This window comes from Corythoichthys intestinalis, chromosome 22 (assembly GCF_030265065.1).
Source record: "Corythoichthys intestinalis isolate RoL2023-P3 chromosome 22, ASM3026506v1, whole genome shotgun sequence".
In the NCBI taxonomy this organism is placed as follows: Eukaryota; Metazoa; Chordata; class Actinopteri; order Syngnathiformes; family Syngnathidae; genus Corythoichthys; species Corythoichthys intestinalis.
Window position 1 is genome coordinate 1,945,039 of NC_080416.1, and position 16,771 is coordinate 1,961,809.

The 16,771-nt window shown below is 38.0% G+C and overlaps 2 protein-coding genes across 2 annotated transcripts in view; one reads left to right on the top strand and one right to left on the bottom strand.

Moving 5' to 3' along the window:
* Positions 1-16,771, bottom strand: part of ppt2b (palmitoyl-protein thioesterase 2b) — a 230,658-nt gene that overhangs the window by 192,925 nt on the left and 20,962 nt on the right. The window lies entirely within an intron of this gene.
* Positions 177-15,685, top strand: ddah2 (DDAH family member 2, ADMA-independent). Its single transcript, XM_057827397.1, has 6 exons — positions 177-343; positions 2,497-2,798; positions 7,891-8,079; positions 13,043-13,162; positions 14,927-15,070; positions 15,176-15,685. The coding sequence occupies exons 2-6, from the start codon at positions 2,499-2,501 to the stop codon at positions 15,293-15,295; spliced, it is 873 nt and encodes a 290-aa protein (XP_057683380.1). The 5' UTR covers positions 177-343; positions 2,497-2,498; the 3' UTR covers positions 15,296-15,685.

Here is a 16,771-nt window from a genome sequence, read left to right on the forward strand (position 1 = left end):
ATCATTTGTCACTGCGGTCCCAAAAAACGGAAATGACGCCTCAAATGAAAAAAAAAAAAAAATGCATCATGAATTGGCGTTGGGCTCACGCACACAGCACGTCATAAAGTTATTTTTAATCTCACCAAAGGCGTCGAGTTTGAATAAAAACCTTGAAAGTTGCCTGCGTTAAGCCATATAGTTGTTTTATTTTGAAATATGTACTGGGAAGTGGCACGTTTCAACAAAACAGTGGGCGGGAGGAGAAGAGTGAAAAGCAGGATAACGGGAAACTGCCCCGTTTGGGAAATACATCAAGCAGTGGCGAACGTGACCCAAAGTCTCGCCTCCACGCTTTAAAGTGGTAAGTGGATTTTCTTTTTAGGTCTTTTTGCTTGTTAACGCTTGATTTGGAAGATTTCAATATTGCGTTTTGAAAGGAGATGAGTTGGGCGTCGCATTATTTGATTGCAGATTGTTTCACCGGCGTTGAGATTAAGCCACAAGTATGGACACATACAATTTAAAAGACAATTATTTTTTTTTGTTACGATGATGTGTGTTTGTAAAGCCATTTTCATTACATATAACAATTTGCAAAGCTTTGAAACGTTGTATACTTCATACATTTGGACGATGACGATGTATAAGCGTTATTCAGTACAAATAATGATCAGAAGTCAATTTCTGTTTGTTGAAAATACATATTAAATGTGACCACTAATTCCTATTTCATCCTTATGGACCGGGAAATGTTGATTTTTGAATTAATCATCTTTACATGGCCATCTTTTTGGTTGTTTGTAAGAATGTACAATAAGTTAGGGGTGCAGCTATCGATTATTTTAGTAGCCGATTAATCAATGAACTACTTTAGTTCGAATAATCGAGTAATCGGATAAGTAACATAAACAATTAAAATAACTGAGCTGAGCTTTGAACGGTGTAAAAAAATACATAAATAAATGAGGATCTGCGTATAACAAAAGAACAATTTGCTAACTTACATAACAAAAGTCCGTTAGCTTAAATGCTAAAAAATGCCAACGTTTTTGTTTCAATGTTCTTAACAAATAGTTCAAATTCATATTCCCACAAAAAAATGGCTAAATATACCTTTAAACTGAATTACGAATGCATTAAAAAAAATTGGCGCAAACAAAAACAGCTTATGGTGGTCTTAACAGGGAGCAGCTGGATTCATCCATGAGAAATTTGGCAGACTACAGGGCAGTGTATCCACGCAAATTCATAAAACTAAATGTAAAAACTTTCAAAACAAACCATTGCAACGCCACTTTAATTAAACGAATACTCGAAGCGGCAAAATTTAATTCCAATATTTTTTTTCTAATCGATTAATCCTTGCGGCACTAAATGCAGCGAAATTTGATTCGAAGTACGAGTAATCGTTGCAGCACTACTCTTAAATCCATTTTTTTCGCATTTTAATGCCGGAATAGCTATAAGAACTTTCAAAGAAGCATCAAGTGTGAATACAAAATAAAATTCTTGAGTGTTTCTTCACACAATGCAGAATTACACTTTAATTTCACAAGCTCAATAAATCCATTTAAAACTAAATAAAAAATACCTGAGCTTAGCGTCAAACGGTAAAATAAAATAGATGAGGATCTAAGTACAACAAAAGAATAATTGCCTAACTTCCGTAGCAGAAGTTTGCTAGCTTAAATGCTATAAAATGCTAACTTTGAAAAAAAAAATTTTTTTTTACAAAGCTCTTAACAAATTGTTCAAACACATATTTCCACAAAAAAACATCATAATATGCCTCTAAGCTGAATAACGAACGCATAAACAAACTTGCTCCAACAAAAACATGCCTTGTCTTGGTCTTAACAGGGAGCAGCTGGATTCAACCATAGTACTAGTAGTACATAATATATAATAAAAGTAGTAAAAGTAATACTAGTTATGGCATATTCACTTCTGCCACTGGAGGGCAGCTTATCCACCCAAATCAATCAAACTAAATGAAACGCTTTCAAAATAAAACATGACAACCTCACTCTAATTAAACGAATCCTTGTAGCAGCAAAATTTGATTTGAAGCTTTTTTTTCCTGATGGAATTACTCTGATTAATGATTTCACCACTACTTTAAGTCCATTTTTTTCGCATCTTAATGCCGGAATAGTTTGAATGTGAGCCAAATGTAAGCATTCGTAAATGGGTATAATGGAACGTCAATACAAATTCCACTAGTTCTCACATTATTAAAGAGCAGCAGACGTTCCAATGACAAACGTTATGTTGCTGCCGCAATGTATGAAAATACCTAGCAAGTAATGCTAGCAGGCTAACGTAGCTAAGTGAGTTACGATGTGGTCAGTGGACAAGATGGCTTAGTTATTTTGTGATGGATCAGTACACCTTTAGTGGAAAGTCTCTTTTTTTTTTTGTCTTGGAGATCCTAATTCACTCCATCTCCACAAGACCGTCAAAGTGTTTTCTCCTATTAGCATTTTATTTTGACTCCTCTACTCGACTCCACAGAGATGGCAAACATGTGCCAGTATGGCCAGTTCACCCACGCGATTGTGCGGGGTATCCCCGAGACCTTCGGGAATGCGGACGGGGACAAAGACGCCAACAAGGAGAGCTCTGTGGACCTGGCCAAGGCTAAGCGTCAGTTTGGCTGTCTGACGGGGGCGCTGAGACAGAAAGTCGGCCTGCAGTTGATCGAGATCCCGCCCGATCCAGAGCTGCCCATGAGCTGGAGGATAGAGGACGTGGCGGTGATCCAAGGTGATACGGCGCTGATCACCAGGCCCTTCAGACAGCAGAGGCGTGGCGAGGTGAACGCACAACACCGACATGTTCTCGCTTGATTCCCTTAATTTAGCCTAGTATATGAGCCCACATGAGAGTCTCAGAGAAAAATAGCTGTTACAGTTGTATTAAAAAAATATCTGAACCTTTTGGAATTTCTCACATTTCTGCATAAAATCACCATCAAATGTGATTTGATCTTTGTCATAATCACACAGATGAAAAGCCAGTGTCTACTTGAACTAAAACCACCCAAACATTTCCAGGGTTTCATATTTTAATGAGGATAGTATGCAAACAATAGAAATAAGTAAGTGAACCATCACATTTAATATTTTGTGGCCCCCCTTTGGCAGCAATAACTTCAACCAGACTCTTCCTCTAGCTGCAGATCAGTCTGGTACATCGATCAGGACTAATCTTGGCCCAATCTTCTCTACAAAACTGCTGTAGTTCAGTCAGATTCCTGGGGTGTCTGGCATGAATCGCTGTCATTAGGTCATGCCGCAGATTCTCAATGGGGTTCAAGTCTGGAGTTTGACTTTGCCACTTCAGAACGTGTATTTTGTTCTTCTGAAAGTGATTTCCTTCCGTGTTTTGGATCATTGTCTTATTGCAGCATCCATCCTCTTTTTAACTTCAACTGCCTCAGGTTTTCCTGCAAAACCTCCTTTTGAATTCATTCTTCCAATAATGATTGCAAGTTGTCCAGGCCCTGAGGCAGCAAAACAGCCCCAAATCATGATGCTCCCTTCACCATGCTTCACGGTGTGGATGAGTAATTGATGTTGGTGAGCTGTTCCATTTTTCCTCCACACATGATGTTGCGTGTTACCCCCAAACAATTCAACTTTCATCGGTCCACAAAATATTTAGCCAAAACTTCAGTGGAGTGTCCAAGTGTCTTTTTGCGAACATTAAACGAGCAACAATGTTTTTTTTTTCAGACAGCAGTGTGTTCCTTAAGTGCTATGGCTATGGCAAATCAATAACTTTTGGGAAGACAATTCATGTGGGGAAAAAAACAAAACAAAAAAGAAAAGCTCATGTAATGTGATGTATGCAACTCCACCATGTTTGATTGTGCGTCCTTAGCTGCAGGGGGACAGGTCTTGATAAGCACATGCTTCTACCATCTGCCCTTGTCTTTCTTGGTTCTTTCTTTCCTCAGGCTAATCATATGACATTTTGCAACTGTCAATGATACCTATGATGATGACAATCAACATTTCATTCATTCATTCATACCTCCATGAAGTCCTCCTTTGAACACCATTCTTGGCAATAGTTTTACATGTAGTTGATGTATGCACAGAGATATAGGACTGTGCCAGTGATTTCTGTAAATCTTTAGCAGACACTCAAGGGTTCTTTTTTTACCTCTCTGAGTATTCTGCGCTGAACTCTTGGTGTCATCTTTGGTGGACGGCCACTCCTATATGGATGGAAGCAACAGTGCCAAACTCTTCTCCATTTGTAGACAACTTCTCTGACTGACATCCAGACTTTTAGAGATGGTTTTGCATCCTTTCCCAGCTTTATACAAATCATCGCAGGTCTTCAGACAGTTCTTATGACCGAGCCATGATGCACATCAGAAAATGCTTCTCATGATGACAATTCTTAACAGGTGTGTTCCGTAGTGGGCAGGGCGGCTTTAAACCACTCATCAGTGATTGGGCACACGCCTGACTTAAATTGTTTGGTAAAAATTGGTTTCAATTGCTCTTTAAGTTTCCTTAGGCAGATGATTCACTTATTTTTCCCCCTTCTGTCATTGTTTGCATGCTATCCTCATTAAAATATGTAAACTAGGGCTGTCAAAATTATCGCGTTAACGGGCGGTAATTAATTACGTTAAAATATTTGACGTAATTAACGCACATGTCCCGCTCAGACAGATTTAAATGTCAGTAGAGTGAAATGCCCACTTGTTAATTGTGTTTTATGGAGTTTTGCCGCCCTCTGCTGGCGCTTGGGTGCGACTGATTTTATAGGCTTCAGCACCCATGAGCATTGTGTAAGTAATTATTGACATCAACAATGGCGTACTAGTTTATTTTTTGATTGCAAATTTTACAAATTTTATTGAAACGAAAACATTAAGAGGGGTTTTAATATAAAATTTCTATAACTTGTACTAACATTTATCTTTTAAGAACTACACGTCTTTCTATCCATGGATCGCTTTAACAGAATGTTAATAATGTTAATGCCATCTTGTTGATTTATTGTTATAATAAACAAATACAGTCCTTATGTACCGTATGTTGAATGTATATATCCATCTTGTGTCTTATCTTTCCATTCCAACAATTTATTTCATAGAATATATCTATAATTTACAGAAAAATGTGGCATATTTTGTAGATGGTTTGAATTGCGATTAATTACGATTAATTAATTTTTAAGCTGTAATTAACTCGATTAAAAATTTTAATCGTTTGACAGCCCTAATGAAAACCTATAAATGTTTGGGTGGTTTTAGGTAAACCAGACACTGTTTTTTCATCTGTGTTATTTTGACAAAAGATCAGCTCACATTTGATGATTTTATGCAGAAATTCCAAAAGGTTCAGATATTTTTTCAGACCACTGTATCTTATAAAACCAATCATTGTCTTAGATCACTCAACAGAAAAATGTAGAATTTAAAAAGTTTTGGTGAAATATGTCTATTGAATAGAAAGCATCATTTTCCTTGAATTAGCCAACAAGTCGAGCATTCAGAAGCTTGCAGCTGCATCTTCATATGACCGGAGCTTGACATTTAGTGAACAGGAACTGAAAAATCAAGATTTGGTTCATCACCGGCTTGATTTTTGGCGGCACAAGCCACAGGCAATGAAAGAACAAAAGGACTTGCAATGTCTATTTAAAGTAACTTCAGATGTCAGATGGAAAGCAAATACAGCAATGGGAAAACTAAGAATTGTTTAAAGTACAGATCTGTTTACAAACTTACGAAGTAAAAATGCATGCAAAATTATCAAGTTATATCAGAGTGGTACCTCACGATTTGTTCCAGTGGCTTTCGTATCCTGATTTTTTTCGTATAATGAATCATGTTTCACCTGTAAATCGCCTAATTTGTTCTTAGCGCTTCTAAAACAACACATTAAGTTCCTATATCTTCTGATTGCATCACTTTGTCACCCCCTAGTGGCACTTAAGTGTAACTAGTTTGTTAGGTTCCAGCTCATTCTACAAATGTTATCGCATGACTACCTGAGCTTCGAGCAAACACGGAGTGCTAACAGACGAGCTAACTTCACCCATTAGGGGTGTGACAAAATATCGAAATGGTGATATATTTTGGTACTTTGTATCCCAAAAGGTTATCGATAAGCTCCTGCCAAGAATCGACATATCGTTGGGGTGCGTACAGGTCACTTTTTGTTCATTTTAGGGCATTTACAGGTCACACTCTGTTGAGTTTGGTTTATTTCCTATTCATTTGGGAGTCATTACCTATTCATTTGGGGATATTCTTGCATCATTTCCTGTTCTATAACCACATACTCCATAATGTATTGACAGGAGGCGGGGCCGATAAATAGGGGGCCTCTATTAATGACCGAGTGGAATCACAGGCAAAGAGCTTTTTTCGTTGAAAATTCTTGTGAATAAATGCTTGAATCCCTGAATTCTTTATAGATATGCACATAAAACTGTCTCGATTCTTGGTTAAAGCGTTTATTTTACGTAAATATGTCGAAGTACAATGCTAGTCTGTTAGTGAATGTAGCTAGTAGCCGCCTGATGTAAACAGAGCTTTTCCGGTGAAAAAAATGCTTAAATCCCCGAATTCTTTATAGATATGGACATAAAACAGTCTTGATTCTTGGGTGAAAGCAAAAAAAAAAAAAAAAAAGTGCAGTTAGCGTTTAATTTTACGAATTGCTAGTCTGTTAGTGAATGTAGCTAGCGGCCGCCTGATGTAAACTGAGCTTTTCCAGTGAGAATTCTTGTGAATAAATGCTTAAATCCCCAAATTCTTTATAGATATGGATGTAAAACAGTCTCGGTTCTTGGTTAAAAGCAAAAAAACATGCAGTTACGATTTATTTTACGTAAATATGTTTAAGTACAATGCTAGTCTGTTAGTGAATGTAGCTAGCAGCTGCCTTATGTAAACGGAGCTTCTCCAGTGAAAATTCTTGTGAATAAATGCTTCAATCCCCGAATTCTTTATAGATATGGACGTAAAACAGTCTCAATTCTTGGTTAAAAGAAAAAAAAGTGCTGTTAGCGTTTATTTTACATATTGCTAGTCTGTTACTGAATGTAGCTAGCGGCCGCCTGATGTAAACAGCTTCTCCGGTGAAAATTCTTGTGAATAAATGCTTAAATCCCCAAATTCTTTATAGATATGGACATAAAACAATCTCAATTCTTGGTTAAAAGCAAAAAAAAAAAAAAAAAACGTGCAATTAGCGTTTATTTTACGTATTGCTAGTCTGTTAGTGAATTTAGCTAGCAGCCGCCTGATGTACACAGAGCTTTTACGTTGAAATTCTTGTGAATAAATGCTTAAATCCCCTATTCTTTATAGATATGTACGTAAAACAGTCTCAATTCTTGGTTAAAATAAAAAAAACGTGCAGTTAGCGTTTAATTTTACATAAATATTGCGAACTATGATGCCAATGGAGTAGTGGCTGATTTCTCCCATTGATTTTTTTACACAACATTTCAAAATGCATGCATGGAAGAAAAAATAGAATAATGACCTTGAATCCTTGAACAAATCACTCCTGAGACAATCCTTCCTGTTTGTATGCAGTACAGCTTTTGTACTTTTTCAACAGAACTCTGGCATTAGATCGCTGCGTGTTTCTGAATAGCTCCTCTTGTTGTGGGCGGCCCCCTACTTGAATGAGAGGGGCCTTGCATGACCGATCTGAGCCGTCAATACATTATGAAGTCTATGCTGTAACCCAAAATAAACCGGAAAGGACACCAATCAACACGAAATGACCAAAAATCAACAGCAAATGGCCTGAAATGCTCCCCAAATTAGACTCATTGTTTACCATTGACTGCCATGAATTCAATGCTTTTAAGACTTTTTAAGACCCCGCGGGAACCCCGTAGTAATCATGTACCGCTCTGCAGGCAGAGGCAGTTCGCAGGGTGATGTCTGAGCTCGACCTGACGGTGGTGGAGATGGAGGGGGAGCCCGGGGACTCCGGAGGAGCTACGCTGGAGGGCAGCGACGTCCTCTTCACGGGGAGGGAGTTCTTCGTAGGCATCTCCTCCCACACCAACCACAAAGGGGCCGAGGTGCTGGCCGACACGTTTCGGGTAAGAACGGAAAAGAAGATTGATGAGTAGAACTCATCAGTCAATTGGGTTTTAGTTGACCTGGCTGCCAGAGTGAGCAGGTGGCACTGTGTACTATTACATTTGGGGAATTGGAGTGGAAGCATTGACGAATAGAGCTGTTCTTTTGGCTTTGGACAAGAACCCATTAGTACTAGATGTGACATGACCACCATTCATTGCAAATATTGATTCCCTTGCTTCTCTTAAGTACCTTTTCCATATGTATGCTTCACACTGCGCGTGCGTATGTTACATAGTATCATGTTTCAGAATGATTGCAGGCAGAATTTGGCATACTCCTATTCGATGCAATTGCTTATGGGTCTTATTTGGGCTTTCAATGTCCTATAAATATTAAGTTTTCCGATTTTTCTGTTCTTTATTCTTCATGTAGTTTATTAGACAAACGGAATACTTATTACTTGCTTTATTTACATAGAGCCTACGTGGTATAATCACAGCTACATGGTTGCAAATTCGCTTTCTCAGGAGTTGAAGCTAGCTGTTTAGCTAGCCTTTCTACTGATGACAAATGTATGTAAATAACAAAAAAAGAATAAGGGCTGCAGCTATCGATTTTTTTTTAGGAGTCGATTAATCGATGAACTGTTTAGTTCGAATAATCGAGTAATAAGATGAACATAGAAAATAAAATACCTAAGCTGAGCTTCAAACGGTATAAAAAAATAAAATGAATGAGGATCTCAGTTCAACAGAAGAACAATTGGCTAACTTACATAGCAAAAGTCAGCTAGCTTAAATGCTATAAAATGCTATGTTTTTTGTTTTTTTTTCAACAATGCTCTTAATAAATGGTTCAAACACATATTCCCACAAAAACTAAGTATAGCTATTAACTAAATTACGAATGCATTTAAAAAAAAAAATAAAACATTAGCTCAAACAAAAATGTATGTTGGTCTAAACAGGGAGCAGCTGGATTCAGCCGTGTGAAATGAGTTGTATTCACGGTTGCCACTAGAGGGCACTGTGTCCACTAGAGGCGTGCGAAATTTCCGATTCTTAGATTATTCGCGATTCGGCCGTGGAAAATTCGAGAACGATTCACAAACATCCAAATTCCGATTTTTTAATTATACCAGGTAAAGCGGAAGTACAGTAAAACACAGCGTGGTCTTTGGGAAGCAATGAGGAACGGACCGAGAGTAAATGTTCAAATGTTCATGTTCAACTCATGCCACGAGATTAAAAAAAAAAACAAAACAATCATACCTTACTCGGGCCGACAGCGGCTACAAACAACGCCCAGTTGCTAGTTGCTACAAACATGCGGCTACAGTAGATATAATATATATGTAGACCTAGATGCCAAATGACAGACGACGGCGTTGTTAGAACATGTATTATTGAACAGAGATGCGAAATGACGGACTTGCCGGTGTTAGTAAACAGCCGCCATCTTAAAGCAGTAGACTTCTCGAGAAGGCTCTGTTGTAGCGAACCTAATGAACTTTTTATCTAAAATACTCCTAAATCGGCAAAATCTTGTCTTGAATCTATCTTTAAATGATGAAACAGTTTTAAAACTTTGACATGTCAAAAGTAGACAGAAGAGAAATTATTGAATAACGGGAGCAATTTTGACTGGAGTATTGGGGACTGGAGTATTTTATTTACTGTTATTTTTGTATATTTGTTTACTGTTATATGTTAACTTGATACTAAAATAGTAGTTTGGTTTAGCCTGAGAGGATTTTTGAACAATTTTGGAACTAATGTACAAAACATTGCATCAATAATCGTTTTATAATCAAATCGGAGCCTATGAATCGTAATCGAATCGTTAGGTGCCCAAAGATTCCCAGTTCTAGTGTCCACCCAACTCAATTACACGAAATGCAAACACTTTCAAAACAAACCATTACGACGCCACGAATACTCAACGCAGTAAAATGTAATTCTAATGTTTGTTTTTTTTTTTCTAATCGAGTTACTCGATTAATCGTTGCAGCACTAAAAAGAATCTGATGTAATGCTTTTAGGGTTGCGTGAGGTCGCATGAGACATTCAAACATGGCTAAGTTATAAAAATATAAAAAATTGAAGACACAAATTTGCTTTACACATTCTTTTTTTTTAACTTGTCAAGTCCAGCATATCATGTGATTTACTGATTTCCTCTTGTACCGCTTCTAAGTTTATGGTAACGGCCAGGGTGACGTACATGTTATGGGACACACTCCCATGATGAATCATTCTTATTTGAAATATTATGTTTATTAAATCAAATGTTCCCACATTAACAAGAGACTGCAATGAAACAAATGTGCTTAAATCTGCATGTTTTAGTATTTTGCATGGAGATGTTTGAAAATGTGATGTCTTTCAATTCCGGGATGACCCTTATTCCAGTGAATTGCAACATAGACTTATCGACAAAAAGATAATATAGCAACAAGTGAAATGGTTGTGTTAGATTCACTACAAATGGAGTGAATTATTTCAATTATAGTTTTGGCTAGAACTTGTTTTTTTATGTTACAACTAACATAAGCCTCATCATCTCAAAAGAATAAAATCTCAACGGTCAAAAAAGAGAAAGAAAGAAACTTGTTTTTACCAGTTGGACTATTGACTGCAGTTACTAAGCAATACAATGGAAGTCAATGCTGACCTAAATGCAGCTGTTGCATGTCTGCATTTTTGGACTCAAAACGGTGTGAGTCACTTGATCGCAGGAAGCACAGGCATTAGCGATTGTTTTAGTAACACATGTGTTTTTTGTACCATGAACGTATCGCAGTACTATGTATACTCTTACAGTGCTGGGCCAAAGTATTGGCACCCATGCAATTCTGTCAGATAATGCTCAATTTCTCCCAGAAAATGATTGCAATTCCAAATGCTTTGGTAGTTATATCTTCATTGATTTTGCTTGCAATGAAAAAACACAAAAGACAATGAAAAAAAAACAATTAAATCATTATCATTTTACACAAAACTCCAAAAATAGGCCGGACAAAAGTATTGGCACCCTCAGCCTAATACTTGGTAGCACAACCTTTAGACAAAATAACTGAACAACCGCTTCCGGTATCTGTCGATGAGTTTCTTCCAATGCTCTGCTGGAATTTTAGACCATTCTTCTTTGGCCAACTGCTCCAGGTCTCTGAGATTTGAAGGGTGCCATTTTCAGATCTCTCCACAGGTGTTCTATGGGATTCATTGCTGGCCACTTTAGAAGTCTCCAGTGCTTTCTCTCAAACCATATTTTCTTTTTGAAGTGTTTTGGGTCATTGTCCTGCTGGAAGACCCATGACCTCTGAGGGAGACTGAGCTTTCTCACACTGGGCCCTACATTATGCTGCAAAATTTGTTGGTAGTCTTCATAATGCCATGCACACAGTCAAGCAGTCCAGTGCCAGAAGCGGCAAAGCAACCTCAAAACTAGGGTTGGGCATCGGGCATCGACAGTTCTATCACTCCAATGCTCCCGGAATCGTTCGAATTTTTAAATTTTGATTCCATATTTCGATGCCCTGACCGCCAAGCGTAAATAAATTGCTCAAGTTCAAAGACTGATATTTATATTCAAGTTAAAATTAGCCCTGTAAAAAGTTCATATAATTTTAAAAAATCATCGAGAAGTTAACACTTTAATATAAAACATGCAATTTTTTTTTACCCTGCCTCTTAGAAGAATCGGAATCAAGAATCGTTCAATTTAAAACGATGCCCAATCCTACCCAAAACATCAGGGAACCTCCGCCATGTTTGACTGTGGGGACCGTGTTCTTTCTTTGAAGGCCTCGTTTTTTCCCTGTCAACTCTATATTGATGCCTTTTCCCAAAAAGCTCTAATTTTGTCTCATCTGACCAAAGAGCATTCTTCCAAAAACATTTTTGGCTTTCTCCGGTAAGTTTTGGCAAACTCCAGCCTGGCTTTTTAAAGTTTCTAGGTCAGAAGTGGGGTCTTCCTGGGTATCCTACCATAGAGTCCCTTTTCATTCAGACGCCGACGGATAGTATGGGTTGACACTGTTGTACCCTCGGACTGCGGGACAGCTTGAACTTGTTTGGATGTTAGTCGAAGTTCTTTATCCATCATCCGCACAATCTTTCGTTGAAATCTCGTCCATTTTTCTGTTCCGTCCACTTCTAGGGAGGTTAACAACAGTGCAGTGGGCCTTACATTTATTGATGACACTGCACATGGTAGACACAGGAACATTCAGGACTTTAGAGATGGACTTGTAGCCTTGAGATTGCCCATGCTTCCTCACAATTTTGCTTCTCAAGTCCTCAGACGGTTCTTTGGTCTTCTTTCTTTTCTCCATGCTCAATGTGGTACACACAAGGACACAGGACAGAGGTTGAGTCAACTTTAATCCATTTTAACTGGCTGCAAGTGTGATTTAATTATTGCACCACCTGTTATCTGCCACAGGTGAGTAACAGGTGCTGTTAGTTACACAAATTAGAGAAGCATCACATGATTTTTCAAAGCTGCCAGTTCTTTTGTCCGGCTCATTTTGGGAGTTTTGTGTAAATGATAATTAGATTTTTTTTCTCATTCTCTTTTGTGTTTATTTCATTGCAAGCAAAATAAATGAAGCTATTACTACCAAAAAATTTGGAATTGCAATCATTTTCTGGGAGAAATTGAGCATTTTCTGACAGAATTGCAGGGGTGCCAATACTTTTGGCCAGCAGTGTATAATAAGCACCATCTAAACCTTAGCCATATTTGAAATATTGAGTTTAAATCTATAATTTAAGACGAAGTAAGTGTTAGAAATTTTAATATTGAGAAGTTTGGGCTTGGTGACCCCAGGCAATTGTGTGTGTTTTTGCCTAACGCTATGTCCTCTCCATCTATTATGTAACATCTGTCATGGCCAGAAGTGCACGGAGAGCTCAATAAAAGCCATGAGCGTGCGTGTAAGCGTTAACAAAACATTTTCCACTGCGATGTGTTCAGGACTTTTCCGTGTCTACCGTGCCAGTCTGTGGTGGGATTCGACTGAAAAACATCTGCTCCATGGGAGGGGCAAACACCATCATCATCAGCAACGGTGACGGGGCCAGGAAGACTCTCAGGGTGGGATTTCGTTTCATTCAACGTTGTGAAAATGGTGATGATGTGCCTGCATGGTGTCTTTACAATATTTTGAGGCCCGATAAGTACGAGTGTGCCCCAGCACATTAACAACCTGAAGGCTGTGCGAGCATGCTCTCGACTGGCTAACTAGGAACTACAAGTACAGTAAGTCAGCAATCAATTAATACAGAAAATCAAAACTCGGGCTCCGAGGTTCGATACTGGAACATGCCACATAGCTACCAAGTTTCAAGACGGTTGGTTCACGAAAGATTTAGGAGTCGGACTTCAAAGTTAGTGTCCATAAGAACAACTACCTAAATGGCAACTATCAGCCTGTAAAAAGTTGTAGTGTGTTGTAGGGCTACAGCTATCGATTATTTTAGTAGTCGATTAATCGATGAACTAGTTAGAATAATTATGTAATCGGATAAGGAACATGCAGTATATTAAAATACCTGACCTGAGCGTTATAAAAATAAATAAATAAATGAGGATCTAAGTACAACAAAAGAACAGTTAGCTAACTTACATAGCAAACGTCCGCTAGCTTAAATGTAATAAAATGCCAACTTTTTTTTTTTTTTTAAACAATGCTCTTAACAAATGGTTCAAACACGTATTCCCTCAAAAAACGGCAAAATGTACCGGTAAACTAAATTATGAATGCATGGAAAAAAAACATGAACTCAAACAAAAACTTCGCTTATGTTTGTCTTAAAATGGAGCAGCTGGTTTCAGACATTTGAAATGAGTTATGTCATATTCACAGTTGCCCTAGCCCTAACCCAAATCAAAAAAACTAAATGTAAACACTTTCAAAACGAACCAGTACAACGCTACTTTAAATAAACGGATACTCGAAGCAGCAAAATGTAATTTGAATCTTTTTTTTCTAATCCAATTACTAGAGTTAATCAATTAATCGTTGCAGCACTGGTGTGTTGTGCTTGCAATAACATTCCTGATTTGCTAAGATTGCCCTTTCAAAAGAGCAATAAATGAAAATTAAAAAATGAGTGTTTCTTAAAACGATGCAGAATTACACTTTCATTTCACAACAGCAAGAAATGCATTTAAAAAGAAAGGAAATACCTGGGGGGGGGACGAGGATCTAAGTACAAAAGAACAATTGGCTAACTTGCATAGCAAAACTCCGCTAGCTTAAATGCTATAAAATGCTAATGTTCCCCCCCCCCCCAAAAGCTCTTAACAAATCGTTCAAACACATATTCCCACAATAAACTGCTGCATATACTTCCAAACTAAATAATGAATGCATAAACAAACATATTAGCTCAACCAAAAACTTACCTTATGTTGGTTTTAACATCGAGCAGCTGGATTTAGCCATGTTAGATGAGGCTAACTTGCATAGCAAAAGTCCGCTAGCAGCTATCTTAAATGCTATAAAATGCTAACTTTTTTTTTTTTTTTTTTTTTTTTTTTTTAAAGTCCGCTAGCCTAAATGCTATATAATAATACATTTTATTTGAAAATTCTGGCACTCAAGGTCGCCGTACAATCATTTAAAAAACAACATTTAAACAAATTTAAGATTGAAAAACTGACAATAATAAAAGTATGGAACGTTTAAGCCAGATTTAAAATACTAAAGAGATGTAAAAACAATAAAAATAAGTAGCAGAAAACTAAAACACAAACAAATTACTGATTATTATGGATAGGCGAGTCTGAACAGGTGAGTTTTGAGTTTGAGTTGCCGACCCCTGTGTTAGACTGTAACATACAGCGTGTGTCCAGATGATGGAACAGCTGACCGACCACCACTACGACGTTCTCACCGTACCAGACCAATCTGCAGCTAACTGCATCTACATAAAGGGTCCATCCAAAAGAGACTTCCTGCTCCACAGGCCAGTGGAGGAATGTCCTGACAGCATGTCTGTAAGTTATTTTTGTCACATCAGAAGGGTAAAGTTCCCCTTCCAGGCTTTTTCCTAATAACTGTTAGAAAGGCTTTCCGTTCCATACTTTTTGCTTTGCTTTCAGGCTTTCCTGAAGCTGCAGGACTACACCTTCTTGCCTACAGCCTGCAGTGAGGCCGACAAGCTGGGAGCCTCTCTGTCCTCGCTTTGCCTTCTGGTCAATAAGAAGCACACTTATTTCTGAAAGACTACACAACCTAATCGGCGGGGTCTCTTTAACTACAAGAATGTATTTGACCAAAATCCCCATTGTTGGAGGAAATCACTTGCATGATTTACACATGGAAACATCAACTCTCATTAGTTAATTTTACACCTTTAGAACAGCTTTTGCTTGGACGACCAGAAGTTACTTTTGGATTGAAGATGAATGAAAATATGCATATTGTGCTTTTGTCGTGGTGTTAGGACCGCATTGTGCACTAGTGTTTTTATAATGCTTTGGTGATTTAGCTCCCCGGGATTCCAAATATTTGAATCATGCCTTTGTGTAGATAGAATTTGCTACAACTTTTGTAATGAATGTGATTGTAAAAGTGCAACTATTAAAGTGTTTAGTGAATTCAACTTTGCCTATCATTTATAACTTTGCATATAACCAGAAATTTCAGTACAAATTAACATGTGTGAGACCTCATATGACAAATACACAAAATTATTAATTTACTGTTGATATTTTGTGTACTACACTGAGCCCTCGCAACTTGGCGCCCTCGGTCCATTGCAGATTTTTTTTCAATGCAATGAAAAACGCAAACGAAAATGATTTTTTAAAAAAATCATTTTACACAAAACTCCAAAAATGGGCCAGACAAAAGTATTGGCACCCTTTGAAAAAATCATGTGATCTCTAACTTGTGTAATTAACAGCACCTGTTACTTACCTGTAGCACACAACAGGTGGTGGCAATAGCTATATCACACGTGCAGCCAGTTAAAATGGATTAAAGTTGACTCAACCTCTGTCCTGTGTCCTTGTGTGCACCACATTGAGCATGGAGAAAGAAAGACCAAAGAACTGTTCGAGGACTTGAGAAGCAAAATTGTGAGGAAGCATGGGCAATCTCATGGATACAAGTCAATCTCCAAAGACCAAAATGTTCCTGTGTCTACCGTGCGCAGTGTCATCATAAGTGTAAAGCCCACGGCACTGTGGCCAACCTCCCTAGATGTGGGTGGAAAAGAAAAATTGAGCGATTTCAACGAAAGATTGTGTGGATGGTGGATTAAGAACCTCGACTATATAAATAAATTTGATTGATTGACTAAGATCCAAACAAGTTCAAGCGGTCTTGCAGTCTGAGGGTACAACACTGTCAACCCGTACTCTCCGTCAGCGTCTGAATGAAAAGGGCATCGATGGTAGGATAGCCACGAAGAACCCACTTCTGACCCAGAGACATACAAAAACCAGGTTGGGGTTTGCCAAAACTTACCTGAGAAAGCCCAAAAACATTTTTGGAAGAATGGTCAGATGAGACAAAAGTAAAGCTTTTTGGGAAAAGGCATCTACATAGAGTTTACAGGAAAAAACCAGGCCTTCAAAGAAAAAAAAAAGTCTCCACAGTCAAACATGGCGGCATTTCCCTGATGTTTTGGGGTTGCTTTGCTGCCTCTGGCACTGGACTGCTTGATCGTGTGCATGCCATGATGAAGTCTG

Bases quoted from the DNA above. Each gene is read 5' to 3' on its own strand.
- ddah2 (XM_057827397.1), top strand. From the start codon at position 2,499: ATGGCAAACATGTGCCAGTATGGCCAGTTCACCCACGCGATTGTGCGG. The intron at 8,080-13,042 runs GTAAGAACGGAA...CGATGTGTTCAG, and splicing joins TGCTGGCCGACACGTTTCGG to GACTTTTCCGTGTCTACCGT. The intron at 13,163-14,926 runs GTGGGATTTCGT...GCGTGTGTCCAG, and splicing joins GGGCCAGGAAGACTCTCAGG to ATGATGGAACAGCTGACCGA.